Raw genomic sequence first — 18,332 nt, 5'->3', positions numbered from 1 at the left:
AGCTGCGGCTGAGCATGAATAAAGACAGAGCATCAGCCCAGCTTTGCAACCCTCAGTTTGTGTCCCCTGCCTGCATTACTCTGACCCTAGTGGGGTAACGGCCCCATCTCAGCACCTGCAATCGGCATGCCTAAAAAACCTAGCAGACTGCCATGCAAGCCCTGGACTGTGCCGCCTCTCCATCACAGTGGAAGTGCTGTTGGGGTTATTTCAAACAGATAGCCCCTTCCAAGCTTCCCAATTCCCCCATGGTGTTCAATGGTGAATGGGATTAGCAGGGGATCAATGTGCTTACGCTGGGGTGCTCTGTGCTGATTTGAGGGTCATTCCCACCCTGTGAGTGTGTGAGGTTGCACAAGTCATGCTAATGCAGTTTGACAAGTCTCCCTGCCAGTAAATGCTGCTCAGGATGCTGACCTTAATTCCTGGCTAGATACAGCTGTCATCCCCTTCAGGATAAAGCCTGCAGTAAAGGGAGACCCTGCCAACACCAGGGCTGGGAAGGAACAAATGGGATGGACCCCCCAGAGGGCAGGAAAATGGGTCACAGGCGACGTTCCCTCTAATCTTTTCCATCCATGTGCAGAATAATTTTGTATGTGCAGTGAGCCATGCGTGAGTGTGCACTGCCAGCAGAAACACAACTGAGGAGTGGGCACTTGGCCAATCAGCTGGGTGGCATGTAAATGTCTCCTGAGAGGCCACACAAGCACCCAGCTTACAGAGAACACTGACTCCTGGGGTAAAATAATGGGGCAGAAACCCTGGCTGAAAATTCTCAGACTACATGTGATAAGGAATGGTGGTCACTCACTAATGTGGTCACTCAGGTAAGAGAAAGACCCTTCATCCACGGCCATCTCATGGATTCTGGGGTGCTGTTAATGATCCACATTTAACCAAACGAGCATTTTTAATACTTTTTTTGTCTAAAGAAACATAAAGGGAACTAAAACCCAGACCAGCCCTGACAACATCCTCCAGGCAACTACATGCAAAGCAAGATACCCATGTCTTGAAATCCCCCTCTTCATCTCCAGACTTGACTTATTGCTGCACTTCCTGTCCATGTGCAGAGCACACTGATGAAATGAACATGAAATTGTTTTGCTGTGATCTTTCAGCATCAGCTTTAAAGAGCGAAGTGGACTTTTTAAGCTGAAAGAGACATTTAAAAAAATACGTACAAGTTTTCCCCAGGTAACAGCCATACCTAAAATAGCTGCTTGTTTAGAAACAAATCCTTTCACATAAAGCCCATAATGGAAGAAAAAAATCTTTTGAATACAGCTTGGATTTCAGTTACCAGTTTGCTCAGCTGGCACTTTTGTAGAATGCATAACCTGGGGCACTGAGCCCCACTCCCTTCTAACCACCAGAAATACATTCCCATTCAATGGCAGGGCAGAACAGCCCTGAGAGCCAGTTCCCCTGATCTTAGCAACAGCCGTTTGCACCTCAAAAAACAAGAGCTCTGACTTCTGCTCTGTTGATCTAACCTCCAGATTACAATACCCCACCCAAGGGGGGGCAACAGGAGGCAGGAGTCCTACTCAAACCACAAGACAACCCCCCTCTCGTCACCCCTGGGATTAACCACCATAATAACCAAGAGCCCCAAAGGGGAAGGGGTGAGAGAGGGGGTATGTGGATTTCTGGAGGAGGGAAAGGGATTAGCTGAATCACAGGCTCTTGTCAAACCAGCCATTTATTCACGGAGTGTCTCCTTGGTTGCCTAGGGAGCTTCACACACTCACACAACCCCGCCAGCCTGCATTACCACTTCGTCTGTGGGTAACCACAGCAACGCAACTCTCTCTCACACACACACACACACACACACACACAGATCTCTTACATACACACAGATCTGTTGCACGCGCGCGCGCACAGATATGTTGCGCAGACATCACACAGATCTCTCACACACACACACACATCTGTTGCACGGCGCTGGAATTTTTTCAACCCTCCCCATTCATCAGACAATGACACAGGAAACCAAAAATCCACCCGCGCCCCCACCCCACTGCGGGCTGCGACCCCCGCCCACGTGTCCCCTCTGCACGGGGCGAGCTGTGCAAAGCCGGGTCCTTTTCGATCCCCTTTGGACGAGTCTCTGCCCCCGGCCTCTCCCCGTTTTACAGCCTCGCTCCGGATTAACCCTCTGGCGCCGGCCAGCGCTAGACCTGCTAGAGAACTTCCCAACACCCTCCCGCTGCACACGCACATGGCCTCGCAGCGAGGCCAGGGGCTGTGGGGGAATCAGCCCCACTCCCCGGCCCCCCGCTTGCCCTGCCCCCAGCTGGCCTCTCACCTGAGCACAGGGGGTTCGAGTCCCTCCTCCGGCCCCAGCTGCCGAACAAACTCTTCCTGCTCAGTGAAGTTCCAGATTTGCAAACAATAGTGTTCAGCGCGAGCTGGGCAGGGGCGGGGACGTCATTAGCATAATCTCAGGCAGGAGGTGGGACCCTCCGCTCTCATTAGCATAATACATCGTATTTCCCGCACGAGAAGCGAAAGGGCGGAGTTGTGCCCTGGACTGGCAGAGAGCCGTCACATCCGTCCAATCAGAGCGCCAAGGGGCGGGGTTCGCTTCCGTATTTGCATAATACGGGGCACGTGTCCAATCAGAGCTCGGCGGGATGTGTATGTTCTATAATGGCACAAACGCCGCCAATCAGAGCTGCTTTTAGGCCGCAGTTGGACTATGCGGCACTCAGGCATTGTCTAATTATGTTAGTAAGTGGTCAGACATCCCCGCCGCCGGCCGGGGATTGGGCAGCGAGAGCGAGTGGGCGGGGCAGAGATTCATTTCGCAATCACAGAATTCTATCGAAACAAAAAGCAGTCCAGTCGCACTTTGAAGACTAACACAGTTAAAGCTGCGTCTACACGTGCACGCTACTTCGAAGTAGCGGCACCAACTTCGAAATAGCGCCCGTCGCGTCTACACGCGTCGGGTGCTATTTCGAAGTTAACTTCGACGTTAGGCGGTGAGACGTCGAAGTCGCTAACCTCATGAGGGCTACGTCTACACGTGCAGCCAACATCGAAATAGCTTATTTCGATGTTGCGACATCGAAATAGTCTATTTCGATGAATAACGTCTACACGTCCTCCAGGGCCAGCAACGTCGATGTTCAACTTCGACGTTGCTCAGCCCAACATCGAAATAGGCGCAGCGAGGGAACGTCTACACGTCAAAGTAGCACACATCGAAATAGGGATGCCAGGCACAGCTGCAGACAGGGTCACAGGGCGGACTCAACAGCAAGCCACTCCCTTAAAGGGCCCCTCCCAGACACAGTTGCACTAAACAACACAAGATACACAGAGCTGACAACTGGTTGCAGACCCTGTGCCTGCAGCATAGATCCCCAGCTGCCGCAGAAGCAGCCAGAAGCCCTGGGCTAAGGGCTGCTGCCCACGGTGACCATAGAGCCCCGCAGGGGCTGGAGAGAGAGCATCTCTCAACCCCCCAGCTGATGGCCGCCATGGAGGACCCAGCAATTTCGACGTTGCGGGACGCAGATCGTCTACACGGTCCCTACTTCGACGTTGAACGTCGAAGTAGGGCGCTATTCCTATCTCCTCATGAGGTTAGCGACTTCGACGTCTCGCCACCTAACGTCGAAGTTGGTGCCGCTACTTCGAAGTAGCGTGCACGTGTAGACGCAGCTCTCATGAGGTTAGCGACTTCGACGTCTCACCGCCTAACGTCGAAGTTAACTTCGAAATAGCACCCGACGCGTGTAGACGCGACGGGCGCTATTTCGAAGTTGGTGCCGCTACTTCGAAGTAGCGTGCACGTGTAGACGCAGCTGAGGAGATAGGAATAGCGCCCTACTTCGACGTTCAACGTCGAAGTAGGGACCGTGTAGACGATCCGCGTCCCGCAACGTCGAAATTGCTGGGTCCTCCATGGCGGCCATCAGCTGGGGGGTTGAGAGATGCTCTCTCTCCAGCCCCTGCGGGGCTCTATGGTCACCGTGGGCTGCAGCCCTTAGCCCAGGGCTTCTGGCTGGTTCTGCGGCAGCTGGGGATCTATGCTGCAGGCACAGGGTCTGCAACCAGTTGTCAGCTCTGTGGATCTTGTGTTGTTTAGTGCAACTGTGTCTGGGAGGGGCCCTTTAAGGGAGCGGCTGGCTGTTGAATCCGCCCTGTGACCCTGTCTGCAGCTGTGCCTGGCATCCCTATTTCGATGTGTGCTACTTTGACGTGTAGACGTTCCCTCGCTGCGCCTATTTCGATGTTGGGCTGAGCAACGTCGAAGTTGAACATCGACGTTGCCGGCCCTGGAGGACGTGTAGACGTTATTCATCGAAATAGACTATTTCGATGTCGCAACATCAAAATAAGCTATTTCGATGTTGGCTGCACGTGTAGACGTAGCCTAAGTGCTTAGGTGGTGAGCTTTGGTGGGACAGACCCACTTCTTCAGTCCATAGTCAGACCAGAACAGACTCAGTATTTAAGGCACAGGAGAATTAAAAATAGTTATCAAGGGTGACAAATCAGAAAAAAATGATGAGGGTGAGCAAATCAGAGAGCAGAGGGGTGGGGGGGAGTCAAGGATTAGGTTAAGCTGCTGAACTCCCTTTTATATTCAACTCTGACACATTAACACGTGGTTTGAACCAGGGTGCGAATTTTGTCCATCATTATAGGGGCTCTTTTGCATACTCGCCTTAATCTAATTCTTGACTCCCCCACCGCCCCTCTGCTCTCTGATTTGCTCATCTTGATCATTTTTTTTTGTAATTTGTCAAGCTTGATTACTGTTTTTGGTTCTCTGTGCCTTAAATATTGAGTCTGTTCTGGTCTGGCTATGGGCTGAAGAAGTGGGTCTGTCCCACCAAAGCTCATCACCTAATAAATTATTGTGTTAGTCTTTAAAGTGCTACTTAACTGCTTTTCTGTTAAGTATATAGTCTAATAGTATATAGACTAGCACGGCTTTCTCTCTGTTACTATTCACAGACTCCTAGGGCTGGAAGGGGCCTCAGGAGGTCTTTGAGTCCAGCCCCCTGCCTAAAGCCGGATCAACCCCAACTAAATCATCCCAGCCAGGACCATGTCAAGCCAGGACTTAAAAACCTCTAGGGATGGAGATTCCCCCACCTCTCTCCATAACGGATTCCAATGCTTCCCTACCCTGCTGCTGAAACAGTTTTTCCTAATATCCAGCCTCGACCTCCCGCTGCTTCCAGACAGCACAGGTGCTTTGTGCTTCCCCAAGTGAGGTTTTAGAAAAGGACACACTACCCATGGTTCCCAGCTCCTGAGTTCGGCAGGGAGGTGGAGAAGACAGTACTTAGCAAACCAGCCAGGTGGGAGTGGCAGAGCCCAGGCATGTGGCAGCCGCCTGGAGGAGGCGCCAGTCATTCCTGCCCGGCTGTCACAAGCACAGCACACGGACATGCACTCAGGAGGAGAGAGAGAGACACTTTGCAAACCTTCAGCAAGCACCGTTGCCCTCTGTGCATTGCATGGCCGGGCTGGGTGACCCAGTGTGGGAATCGGGTTGAGATGCCCTGGATTGCCCAAAGGGGCAGGGGATCTTCTATGCCTGGCTGTGAGATTTCCCATTCCCAAAGCAGATTAGTAACCAGATCCCTTGGGGCATCTGGCCCTGCCAAGGCTGCATCCCTCTTTTCCCAAGGTTTCTAAGGCTGCTCCGGGGACTGGTGCTGCATCTGCTGTTATTCCCAAGTTGCTGCCCAGAGCCAGAGCTGGAGCCCTGTGGATGGGGAGCCTGGACACTGTCCTACCAGTGAGGCACAAGCCAGGAAAGGCTGCACTGCGCTGCCTGGCCAGTAGCTCTGCCAAGGGCTGTCAGACTGAGCAGCCCAGGCAGTCTTGCTGAGTGGACTGGTACTGTCTGGGCCACTGGGGCTCTCAGCGCTGGAGCTCTTTGGCTCTCTCTGGGCTGACTCTTTGTCCATGTAAGTTTGTCTCCTTGCTACACTTACTTCACAGGAGACTGGAGCTCTCTGGCACAGCGTGCAGTCAATGGGGACAGACAGGGTAGGGGCAGGACACCCTCCCCCAAGTGGAAACAGCCTCCATGGCACTTTAACCATTGGCCTCTTTACCAAGAGTGCCAGCAACCAACCAGGGGCTCATTAGCATGCATGAGCGCAGGGCCGCTGGGAATGGTTTTGATCTGAGAACCAGCCAGCTCATTTCATCCCAGAGACCCCAACACTTGCCAGGTGCCCCAGTGATTCTGCACGAGGTGTCTTGGCTCTGACTCCTGGGCGGGATAAGCCGCTGTCTGACACCTGCCGCATTGTTCTTGGAAGGTGGAATATCTCTGGCAGTGCCCGTAACAGCTGGTGCGTTACCTTCCACAGCTCTGTGCATGGCCACCTGAGGCCCTATGTACGCAGCTGGGGCCTGTGATCTGTCTGGTGCTGCTGCACTTTTGCTGGTTCTCTTCCTAGGAGGTACCGGGGGGTGCTCCGAGACAGTATTAAACCTCCTCCTCAGAGCGTGTAAGAACCAGGACCCAGAATGGCCCATTCAAGCAGATCTGGGAATCTTTACGAAGCCATGCGACCTCCCCCTCCCCCACCATCTGCAAGGCCCATGAGTGGGGGTGACTGTCCTCCTCCCCACACCACATCTGCCTGGCCAGAAGTGGAGCCAATGAGTGCAGAGGGGCTGGGGAAGAGGGATGTGCCTGTGAAGCCCTGGGATGTGCCCCACACAGGGATGTCCCTGTTTCCTTGAAGACTCAAGGTCACATCACGAAAAGAATAGGAAGCAAAGATCTCACTCAGATTCCCACCTGCCTCAGTGGCGTGGGCCCTGACCAGGACTGTGGGGATGGGGGGCCCTCTGACGGCACTGTACAGCTGGGCCTGGTTGCGGGGTCCAGCAAACAGACCGCAGCCACAATGTCAGCCATGGCCTCCTTGCAGCAGCCTGACATCCAGGGGCTGGGCAGAGTCACACAGCCCTGAATGGTGCGCGGGGCGACCCATTTCCTGCAGCCCACCCCCACCCCACCCCACCCCACGACTGCCATGGGCACCCCCAGGAGCCAGGCCCTCCCCAGGGCTTAGTAACATGTCCCAAGAGCAGAGCACTTTTTGCAAGCCCTCACCTGCAATCACACAGTACCACCTGCTGGCAATGACTCAGGCCCCAGGCCTGTCAGCTGCTGCACTGACGGTTGGTCTAGGGAGGACAGCAGTGTCCTTGTTGTGGGGAGGGGGCTGACCCATTGCCCAAAGGGCCTTCCTTACAGCAGAGGAAAAGTCCTCTATGTGCCAGCTCCCCCTGCCCCCGCCTTGCTCCAGAGTAGAGCTGAGCCTGCAAAGATCTTGCTGTCTTCAACCCACAGCGTGGCCTGAACAGCACAGCACAGGACAGCACAGCAGGAAAGGGCATTCGTGTGCTGCATGCATGACCCCTGCACACCCCGCTCCCCTTTGCATGTAGCACACGTACATGCTGCACACACACCTACTCTGCCTGCAGCACACAGCTGGTGTGCACGCATGCGCGCGCGCACACACACACACACACACACACAGTGTATGCTGCACGTGCACATGCAGCTGCAGAAGGAAGGCAGGGCATGGGGGGTGTGCACCAGTTTCTCTGTCCTCCTTTCCACACTCGGTCTGCCTTGGCTGTTTCCATGCAAGCTCGGTGGGGCAGGGACTCTCTGGCTATGTGTCTGCGTAGCACCGAGCACAATGGGGCCCTGCTCTCGGTTGCAATGAAAAACCCCATTAACCATTCTCAGACTGGGGACCCCTGAGAAACAGAGAAAGCAACTGCCCCCCCAGCGTGGCTCCCCCCATTGCAGCCAGCCAGGATCATGAGAGAGACCCACAAGCCACCACCTTTTTATTTAACCTGTTAGATTTATTGAAAAATTAAAAGCACAAGCTCTGTATATATACATACACGGACACTGCTGGCGATTTACAGGGCATCCCTTACTGGCGGTACACTGGGACGTGTGGTGTGGAGCCTTGAAAGGACTCTGTGCTACGTGCCTGCCACCCAGCCCACAGAGGACCAGCTCATGGGAGAACACATTAAGCCAGGAATCAAGTGATCATCTCCTCTGGCCTTTGGCTGTTGCCATTAGCAGCCCCGGTGTTCCCTGCCCAACCTGTGTGACACTAACCTTACTGCGTGGCATGGCACACTGCCCCTGTGGCCCACCCTCCTTCCCCCATCCAAGCATCCAGGCTGGAGGGGTTTTCTGTGCAGAGGAAATAATGGAGGGGAGAGAGACTGGTGGGATGGGGGTGCGAGCTCCCCCGGGTGTGGCTGGCTTCCCTACCCCCACATCGAGGAGGAGATGCAGGGAAAGACCATCTGGAATCTGGCTTAAGCTGGGGAATGAATCTGAGCCACTAAAGAGAGCCAGAGGCAGGGCAGTGCCCAGAATAATGTCCAGGCAGGGACCAGCTGCAGTCAGCATTCTGCCCTGTCCCACACGCTCCTTTGCCTCCTCTCGGCTCCCTGCCTTCACCTCTCTGTAGCCCACTCCCATGCCGCCCTTCTCAGCCCTGGGGCCAATTGCCAGCTCTGTGGGTGCCAGCCTGAGACAACCCAGGGCCATCCATCCACGTTCCGTGCCTGGAGTGTGTGTATGCAGGGCAGGGGCCAGCGCCGGCTCTGTGCAGGAGGGGGGCTGCTGCACGGTGGTGCGCAGTGCGTGTTAACCTGCGTGCTGATCCGAGCAGAGCCCCATCCGACCTGCTCCCTGGTTGGTTTGGCTGGGGGGCTGCCATGCCCCTTAGAGCGCGACGTTGAACTCGGTGACCAGGAAATCGATGTGGTCCTTCTCTTTCGCCTTAAAGGCCTCAGCAATGATGCGTGCGGCTTCCCGGTGCTCCTTCCCCCGCAGCGCCGTGCCGTTCACCTCCAGGATCACCTGCCCGACCTTCAGCTTCCCACAGTTGTGGGCAGATCCGCCTCGCTGTGGTGGGGCAGAAACAGACAAGAGGGACGCGCTCGCTTGTAGTAATCTTTACCCCCAAATGCTTCAGGGTCACTCAGGTCCAGATCCTGAATGGTGTTTAGGTGCCTAACTCCCATTGGTTTCAACTCTGTCTCTTTAAGATCTTTGCAAAGCCGGGCCTTAGCCCACACTGAAATGCAGCCATCTCTGGGGCACAACAACTGCTTAACAGCTCTGTGTAACGTTACACAACAGTGTAGGATAAAGAGTGAACAACACTGTATCCAACCAAAAAACCCAGGGACCTTTACAGAGACAGCCTAACCCCTGGGTTGTGGTCTGGCCAAGGGACTTGGGTTAGCCTTCGTTTTACAGAAAGTGCCCAGGATAGAGGGGCATCAAAGTGGGATGCAGAAGACTAACGCTTCCTTTAATCTTTTCCACCCACGAGCAGATTTTTTCCATCTGTGTGTGGAATAACTTTAACGTGCACTGAGGCATGTGCAAATGTACACCACCAATACAAACACAGCCCAGCCGTGGGCCCTCTGCTAAGCAGCTGGGTGGCAGCTGAACATCTCCAGAGTGGCTGCCCAAATGCACAGCTTACAGGGAACACTGCAGGAGATTCAGGATCTAATCACAGCTCTTCCACTGGCCTGTGGCAAATCCTGCCACCTCCTTGTCATCTTCCTCCCTGCGTCCAGCTCGTCTGTTTGTTCTGGAAGCAATCTGAGCAGGGACTGGCTCTGCCTGCATGGTTCTACAACACAGGGCATAATGCAGCCCAGATCTCAGATGGCTGCTTTCAGCACTGGTGTAATGAAAATTAATACTGATAACAGAGCTGGTTTGATAGCATTGCGTGGTCCTTGCAAGCCCTGAATTCTGCATTTGCATTAGTATTTGGTACATAGGATATGGTTACCCAGCAGGACTTTCTTGCAAGCCTGCTCACCCCGGGGCTGCTGTCTGAACTGTTTGCTTTGCTTTTTGTGCTTCTTGGTGTCTGACGGTTCATATGTCAGCCCTGCTCCCTCATCTTAACCAGAGCGCCGTGAAGAGCAGACACCAAACACCCACCTGCGTACAGTGTAACTTCACTGGCATTTCTGGAAAGCCCTCATCAAATGAGCATTACAGCCAGCCAACAGCAGAACTCAGTGTGCAGGTGTCTGCAATCTGCTGTTTCATTTCTCCAGCACAAGGGGGCAGGGCTGCAGCGTTATAGTCACAGCAGAGCAAACTTTGCTCTCTAACTTATTTTTCCAGAGGGATAGCTGTGTCCGTCTGTAACTTCACAAAGCCAAGCAGCCCTGGAGCACCTTAAAGACTAATACATTTATCTATCAGGTAATGAGCTTTTGTGGGTACTGCCTATTTCTTCACATTTTCAGATCTGAAGAAGTGGGTCTGATGCAGGAAAGCTCATTACCTAATAAATAAATGCATTAGTCTGTAAGGTGCTACAGGACTGGTAGCTTCTTTGTCAGTGCCAAAGGCAGATTTGACGACACTGCAACATTTCACGCATTCACGTTGGTTTCCCATCCATTCTGACCATCTCAAACCAAAATGTTTAAAAGTTTCCCTTTGAGATGACTTTTCATTTCAAAACTCCTTTAATTTTATTCATTTAAAACTGTAAAAGTCCCTAAATGTTTAGTTTGACACCAAATTCATTTTTGACTTTTTAATTTACTGAAGATTTTGACAAATTTTCATTTTCAGTTCAACCTGAAACAACCTTGTGTTTCAATTATTTTTTTTGCCAATCAACTGAAAAAACTGGTATTTTTCACCTCAAGGGTTTCTCTACATCACAAGCTCTTAACCTTTCCCAGCATCCGTACACAGCCCCGAGTTTCATCTTGCTTAAAAATGACTTGCTTACAGAATGAGACATAAAAACACCAAAGTGTCCCAGCACACTAGAACTGACATACTGTTTGCTTTCTCATTTGTACCATATAATTATGTAATTAATCAATTGGAGGGGAACACAGGGAGGGCAACTGACTATGCTGCCCTGGGGCCCAGACTTCCTGTCAGCGGTCCTGGCTGGCCTTCTGGAAGGCTTAGGCCAGCAGGTGTGGAAGACAGGCGGGAGGCTGGATTTTGGGTGTGTTCCCATTGGAAGAACCCAGGGGTGAAAATCTCACAGGACATTTGAGCACGTGGAGCCCCAGGGCAGCGTCTGCATGGAGGTGCTCCCATCCTCAGCCCGCCATACCTGGATGGTGACTATTCGAGGCAGGGGCTGCCGGGTGTTGGCACCGCCCTCAATAGCGATCCCCAGGGTCGGTGCGCTCTTTACCACTCGGATCAGACATGAAGTGGGCTCCAGAAGGCCGGGCTGTGGGGGGACAGACAGCAATGTGACTGATGCGGGGTTAGGGTGTTAGGGTGTCTCCTCTCCAGACTCTGCTGCCCACCCCAGAGAGACCGGACCTCCCTGGGGACACTGTGCCCTGGCTGTGCTCGCATGGGACCATTTTCCTGGGCAGAGGAGCCTAGAGCCTGTGATCCCTCCAGCTGCAGCCTGCTCAGTGACCAGGTGGGAAGAGCAGTGAAAGGAGTTGATTGGCTGAGGCGAATCCCCAGCCTGGCAGGGACTCTGAGCTGCAGAGATCTGATGCGGCAGCTTTGTGAGATCTGTGAGACGGTCTCTAAAAGGCCATCAGCCCTGAGCCTCGCTGTGCCCCACAGCTGGGCAGCCAGCACCTTGGTACCATAAGTACTGGCCCGTGTTTGTGGTACCCAGGGGCTGGCTGCCTGCTGCTGCCTTCCCCTCCATATATAACCACATTGCCCTGCAGATACCGCCCACTTCCACTGCACTGGGTAGCTGCGCCTGCCCGAAAGCACACAGGGAACTCACGGTAGCACTCGGGGTGTACCGCCCCATGCCCTAGCCAACATGTTATTGCTAGATGGGGTGCCCCCACATGCCCCCTCCCTACCCCTTTGCACCCCTCCCCCACAGGCACCAGTGGCCCCTGCTAGAAGCCCACAAGCTGTGTGGATGTAGAGTGTGGGTGAAGGCCCAGTCACGTTCTCTAGTGGCTGGGTTGGCTAATGCTACCAGCTCCATCACTGCTGGGGCAAAGGCCTGCATACCGAGGGGTACATGATATCTCCACTGCAACCAGGGGCGACAGCTGCAGGAAGAGCCGTACCTGGGCTAGCTTCGATCTGGCTAGTGTGAGGCCCCAGACCAGTGAAGAGGTACCTAAACAAGCCTGCCTGGGACCTCGGGGACGCTTGCTGGGCAGCTAACCACAGCTTTGCTGCTTTGTTAACCAAGCTACCTAGCTCTAAGCTAGCTCAGGCACGTCCATGTGAGCTGCTGTAAGATCTCTGCCTGCTCTGTAGCCAGAGGGCGCAAAGGGCTCCAGCTTCTCGTCCTGCCTCCCCAAGTGGGTCTGAGAGCCATATTCCGTGTGCAGTACAGGGCACCTTTCCCCAGCCTCACCGCCAGCATCCCCCAGCCTGGCAAGCCCTGCTGGGGGGCTCACCGGCTTGGACACTGCCTCTGCTGGCCCATCGCTTCTCAGGGCCTCCTCGGGGCTTCGGCTTTTCCCAGGGATCTGCTGCCGGCTCTTATCCTTGCTGCTCAGCTCCACGTCGCCGATGTCCACCCCGCTGTCTTCGCTGAGGGTCTGCCCGCTGTCCGAGAGCTGGGAGAGCGTGGAGGCTGGGGGGAGAACGGAAGCAGGTGGGTCAGAACAGCATAGAGGGGGTGTGGCAGGAGGCATCATATGAACACCCCAGTCTTGGGCCAGTCCACGCTGGGAACTTAAACTGGCATCACTCTGTCGCTCGGGGGTGAACAAGTCCCACCTACGAGGTAGTAAAACCAACCTAACCCCCAGTGCAGGTAGTGTTAGGGCAACTGCAGCCTCCTTCCCAGGAGCCTTGGGGAGGTGGATTACCTACATCAGCGGGAGAACCCTCCTGCTGGGGCAAGTAGCATCTGCATTGACTCACTGGAGTGGTGTAAGTGTAGATATACTTGAGACCCCTCTGCATGCGGCGTTGCCTGGGAAGCGAGGCTCCTGTATCTTCTCACCGGCCCCAGGGTTGGGGAGGGGAGAATTCCCTCAACAAGGGTGTCTGGGGTTCATGCAGGACCTCGCCTTGCTCTGTGCCTCAGGCAGCTGGGGAGACTTGCCTGGGGGGTTTGTGGTTGGCTGGCCTGGGCCCCACCGAATCCCGAAGCGCAGCCACATGCAAATGTTTCCAGGTCTGATTTAGGGACAGGTCCTGAGCTGCCACATTCATCTCAATTGAAAGCTACTCACAAAGGTTCAGGTGCTAAGTCCTTGGGAGATAGGGGCTGGGGGCGGAGGGCCCAGTTTGGGCTAAGTGTGGGCGCAGGCCAAAATCATGAGTGCTCAGGTTTTCTAATGAGCCAGAGACCCACAAAGGGGGCCAGGTCTGCACATTAAAGGTATGTCTACACAGCAGCCTCATTTCAATACAAGCTTATTCCAAACTCATGCTGCTACACACAACATGCATTTCGAAACAGCACTCAGCTATTTCCAAATGCAGCGTCTACACACGCAGAGCCTATTTCGAAACAGAACCATCGGACACCCTATGCCTTATTTTGAAACAGGCTCGGTTCCTTGTCTACACAGCCCTATTTTGAAATTGCTAGGACCCTACTATGAATAGCCCTAAGATTCGATGATTCTATGAAGAGGTGCTATTCCTCCTAGAATGAGGTTTACTGATTTCGAATAAGCTGGCTGCTGTTTGGGAGTGATTTCGCAGTAGCAGTTGAGTTGGGTAGATGCTAGGACAAGATATTGTAAATAGCTTTGCTGTGTAGACCTACCCTAAGAGCCCAGGCTTTTGGAAAATTTGGCTCTGAATTCAGATCAGGGCCCAGATCTGGCTCCTGATCTGAACACAGATCAAGTGGTTGGGTGGGTTCTGGGGTTCCTTTTTTAGACCATCTTTAATTCTGACACAAATTGGAAGGCTGGCACATGGTCATTCGTGCAGCTCAGGAGGGAACGCTAACCAGGTTTGTAGCCAGGCCACATCCCCTTTCCAGTTTCTCAGCTTTTCACTGCAATTTCCCAAGAGATTTGACATAGTCAGAATTTCTGAGGGGCTTGTTAGGAAATAATTCCCCCAGCAAGGGGGTTCCAAACTCAGGGGACTGAAAGCGGGGACTTAAGCCCCAGGAAAATGAAGCCTCAACGTTTTGCAGAGCTGTGCTAATGCAGGTCGGAAAACGCAGTGTGCAGCCACGCAGCTTGCACTGTGTGTCAGTCAAGCTGATTGAAGACCCTAATTTGCATTTATTTGCATGAGATTTATTAACCAGCAATAAATTATAAAAAAACCACCTGCAAATTGGTTGTAAATCACCAGTTTTAGAGATACGGCCTTAACTACAGAAACCCTCCACCCCCGCCACTTTCTGTGCAGAAACCAAATGCAATCGCTCACAGAGCTCAGCAACGGAAAAGACCTATTAGGACAGGTGAGCTCCTCTCTGCAGAGGGCCAGCAAAAAACCTACATGTCACTTAACCCCTCAGAAGACATCCCAAGAGGAAAGGGATTAAAGCGGCATAGAAGCCATGTGGTAGCCTGCTGCACAGGGGAGAATTTCACCTCCAGCCAGCGTTCCCTGTCTGCTGGGTGCTTGGGTGGCTCCTCAGGTGAGATTCCAGGGCCACCCAGCTGATTAGCAGCACGCTCACCACTAGGTTTTGGTTCTGCTGGTGGTGCCCACTCGCACATGCCTCAGCGCATATTAAAAATTATTTTGCACATGGATGGAAAAGGTTAGAGAGAACATCGTCCACAGTCCATTCCTCCAGCTGGTGCAGGATTGTCTCCCTGTGGCAACACTGTGACCCCTCAAACCCATAGATAGAGTGATCCAACCCAATCCATGTGCCAGCAGGGCTGGCCACAGTTCCAGACAGTGTCTGCACAGGTCATCATTCATGGTCTCCTCCGCACACATCGTCTGACAGCGGGTCATTCTGCCCCAGCGGCACTCCAAGGCAGAAGGGTTCTACCAGGGCTTCAGGCCATTTGTCGGAGGGAATGGACCTCAAGCTATTGGGTGCCTCTTGACACGATTATGTTCTAAGATAACACGCTATGTGACAATGAGTCTTACTGCTCCGTTCTGGCTGGCTGGGTACCTGCACAGGACTAGTTCCACACCCAAAGCCCTGCCAGGAATGGGGCCAATGTACAACCTGAGGTGAGTTCTGCTGTGGACACCTCTTCTCAGCCCCCAGTTAGGACTGTCCCAAGATGTTCCCCAGCTGAGGGATGGGTACGTTAGATGGGACAAGGCTGCTGGGTGCAGTATGCAGGCCTGAGTCAGGCTGTCCTTGGCCATGGCTGGGATGGGATCTAGGGGAGGGCCAGGAACTGGGAGAAGCTATGTGAATGCACCTCTGGGTGCAGGGGATTGGGCTGGTGGCCCTCAGCAGCAGGCTCTGGGAGGAGCCTCCATTCCCAGGCTCAGTGACAGAGGACCATAGTCCACCTCCAGGGTGAATGTGTATAACAAGAGCTTGAGCTGGACTTGAAACGGGTCTTGGAAATGAAAAGTCAGTTGCTTATCACCCAAGCCATGTGCTCAGCAAGCCAGTCAGGCAGTGTAGGCTGGCGGATAAGTCTTGGGACCAGGACTCAAGGGAACTGTGGGTTCTCAAGCCCTGGCTCAGTCACTATCCAGGCAAATCGCTCCACCCCTTTTCCTTCTCCAGCCCATGTCTGTCTTGTGTATTTATGGTTCGTGCTTCACTGTGCAGCCAGTCGCCTATATCTGTGCACAGCAGCTAGGGCAACGGAGCCCTGACCTTATCCCAAGCCCCTGTTTCTCCTGGAAGGGCAATAATCACTAATAACAAATCGGGGATTGCAGGTGAGGCCTGGAAGAGGAGGAGGAGATGGGCTGTCTGATTCTGTTAGCAATGCTGTGGCGGTGGCGGCCAGAGAGAGCACCTATCCCAGATGAGAGTGAAATAGGAAATCAAGACATCCATTGCAGTGATATCTGCAATGTCTGACTGCAGTTGTGGCTGACCTGGAACAACGCTTCCTCAGTTCTCGTCCCCTAGCACCCCTCCTCTACCTGCTCTACATTGATGACATCTTCATCATCTGGACCCATGGGAAGGAGGCTCTTGAAGAGTTCCACTGTGATTTCAACAGTTGCCACCCCACCATCAACCTTAGTCCGGACCAGTCCACACAAGAGACCCACTTCCTGGACATTACTGTGCAGATAAGCGACGGTCACATAAATACCACCCCATACCGAAAACCCACAAACTGCTACGCTTATCTACATGCCTCCAGCTTCCATCCAAGGCATACTACACGATCCATTGTATACAACCAGGCACTAAGGTACAACTGCATTTGCTCCAATCTGTCAGACAGAGGCAAACATCTACAAGACCTTTACCAAGCTTTCCTGAAACTACAGTGCCCACCTAAGGAGTGAAGAAAAAGATTGACAGAACCAGATGTGTACCCAGAAGCCACCTGCTACAAGCCAGGCCTCACAAGGAAAACAAGAGAACACCACTGACCATCACATACAGCCCCTACCTAAGGCCTCTCCAGCGCATCATCAGTGGTCTGCAACCCATCCTGGACAACGAACCTTCACTCTCACAGACCTGGGAGGCAGGTGTGTCCTCACCTACAGACAGTGTGCCAACCTTAAACGAATTCTCACCACCAACTACAGACCACAACACAGTAACTCTAAACCTGGAACCAATCCCTGCAACAAACCTCGCTGCCAACTCTGCTCACATATTCACACCAGCGATATCATCACAGGCTCTAACATCAACCACACCATCAGGGGCTCCTTAACCTGCACATCTACAAATATAACATATGTCATTATGTGCCAGCAATGCCCCACTGCAATTTACATTGGCCAAACTGGACAGTCTCTATGTAAAAGAATAAATGGACATAAATCAGACATCAGGCACGGTAACATATAAAAACCTGTAGGAGAATATTTCAATCTCCCTGGACACTCAGTAACAGATTTAAAAGTAGCAGTCCTACAAAAAAAATCAAAAATAAAATAGAGGGAGAAATCTCTGAGCTGCAATTCATTTGCAAATTTGACTCCATCAATGAAGGATTAAACAGAGACTGGGAGTGGTTGGCCCATTACAAAAGCAGCTTCTCCGCTCTTGATGTTCACACCTCCACATTAGAATCTGACAATGGTCCATGTCCCCGCCCCCGACTGATCTGACTTGTTTTCTCCTCTCTCTGAACCCCCCCCGCCATGCATCTGATGAAGCGGGTCTTTGCCCATGAAAGCTTATGCTCCAAAATATTTGTTAGTCTATAAGGTGCCATAAGACTTGCTGTTTTTGAAGATACAGACTAACACGGCCACCTCTCTGATAGCTGCAGTTGTGGACAGTGTCACAAGAGGGCAGCAAAGCCACCTGCAAGGAGTGTTTCCAGAGTCTGGCACCAAAGTAGTAGTAGTAGGCATCCTTCAGTCTGCATAGACTATGGATCGTGCCCTTTATAGTTTCAATTGAGGACTTTATTTACAGCGTCTACTGTGACTATGAAGACCCACACGAGAGTGGCACCCAAGAGAAAATGAAAAATTGCCCTTTGCCGTTCCCTGGCCAGACTCCATTCCAGCAGGGCACGGAAAGCTATTTTGGGTGTTTCCCCCAATTGAACAGTGAGTTGGACAAACTTTGGGGGTGATTTGCATTTACAATAAGGCCCCTGATAGGGCTCAGGTAAAGTGAGCCAGTGACAGTGTAAGCAGCCCCTAGTGACAATGAGATTCACTGTATCTGACCTCACACATGCCAGAGAAATCCAGTCCTGGATTCTTGGTCACACTGGAAGTGGGTTCTAGGGACACCTTAGCCATCCACCCAGGGCTGCTCAGAAGGCCAATGAGACAGAATATCCTTTGACTTGAGTGCACGCCAACACTGATAGCAACTCAAGTGCCAACCCATGGCAGCTTGCTCCTTTGGGACCTCGTGGGTTTCCTTTTTGGTAACTTCCCCTCAATCTCCTCTTTACTCTTCCCTTGTCCCACTCCATCTGTCCAAACACACTGAAGGAGCCATTGCCTGGTTAAATGTTGCCTCCAGATTTAGCTTTTTGCCAAACAAGCTGTTCTCAGCCCAGACTCTAGTGGGAAAAGTCCCAGGGTTCTTTCTCTTTCCTTCAGAATTCCATCAGAAACTGACTTTATTAACAAACATAGCAAGACTTGCCCAGGAGCCCAGCTGCAATCAGCTGCCTAGCACAGCTTGGTGTTTAACGAAAGGTCAGGTAAAATTGCACTCGAAAGCTCGGGGGGGAGGCTTACAAAAGTTCACTGAGCACAGGGA

At 52.8% G+C, this 18,332-nt stretch overlaps 2 protein-coding genes across 3 annotated transcripts in view; both read right to left on the bottom strand.

Annotated features, from left to right (window-relative positions):
* Window positions 1-2,414, bottom strand: part of AKNA (AT-hook transcription factor) — a 64,160-nt gene extending 61,746 nt beyond the window's left edge. The window contains exon 1 of the mRNA XM_075015617.1: window positions 2,318-2,414. The gene's annotated coding sequence lies outside the window, so the exon portion shown is untranslated. The remainder of the gene's footprint in view (window positions 1-2,317) is intronic.
* Window positions 2,415-8,252: 5,838 nt separating this feature from the next.
* Window positions 8,253-18,332, bottom strand: part of WHRN (whirlin) — a 121,040-nt gene continuing 110,960 nt past the window's right edge. For both annotated transcript variants that reach the window (XM_075015454.1, XM_075015453.1), the window contains 3 exons: window positions 12,454-12,632; window positions 11,169-11,291; window positions 8,253-8,953 (listed from right to left, as the gene is read on the bottom strand). In XM_075015454.1, coding sequence (XP_074871555.1) covers window positions 8,771-8,953; window positions 11,169-11,291; window positions 12,454-12,632 — 485 coding nt within the window. In that variant the 3' untranslated portion in view covers window positions 8,253-8,770. The remainder of the gene's footprint in view (window positions 8,954-11,168; window positions 11,292-12,453; window positions 12,633-18,332) is intronic.

This window comes from Carettochelys insculpta, chromosome 21 (assembly GCF_033958435.1).
Source record: "Carettochelys insculpta isolate YL-2023 chromosome 21, ASM3395843v1, whole genome shotgun sequence".
Lineage (NCBI taxonomy): Eukaryota > Metazoa > Chordata > Testudines > Carettochelyidae > Carettochelys > Carettochelys insculpta.
Note: the sequence above shows the minus strand (reverse complement) of the source record. Positions and strands in the feature narration are given on the sequence as shown.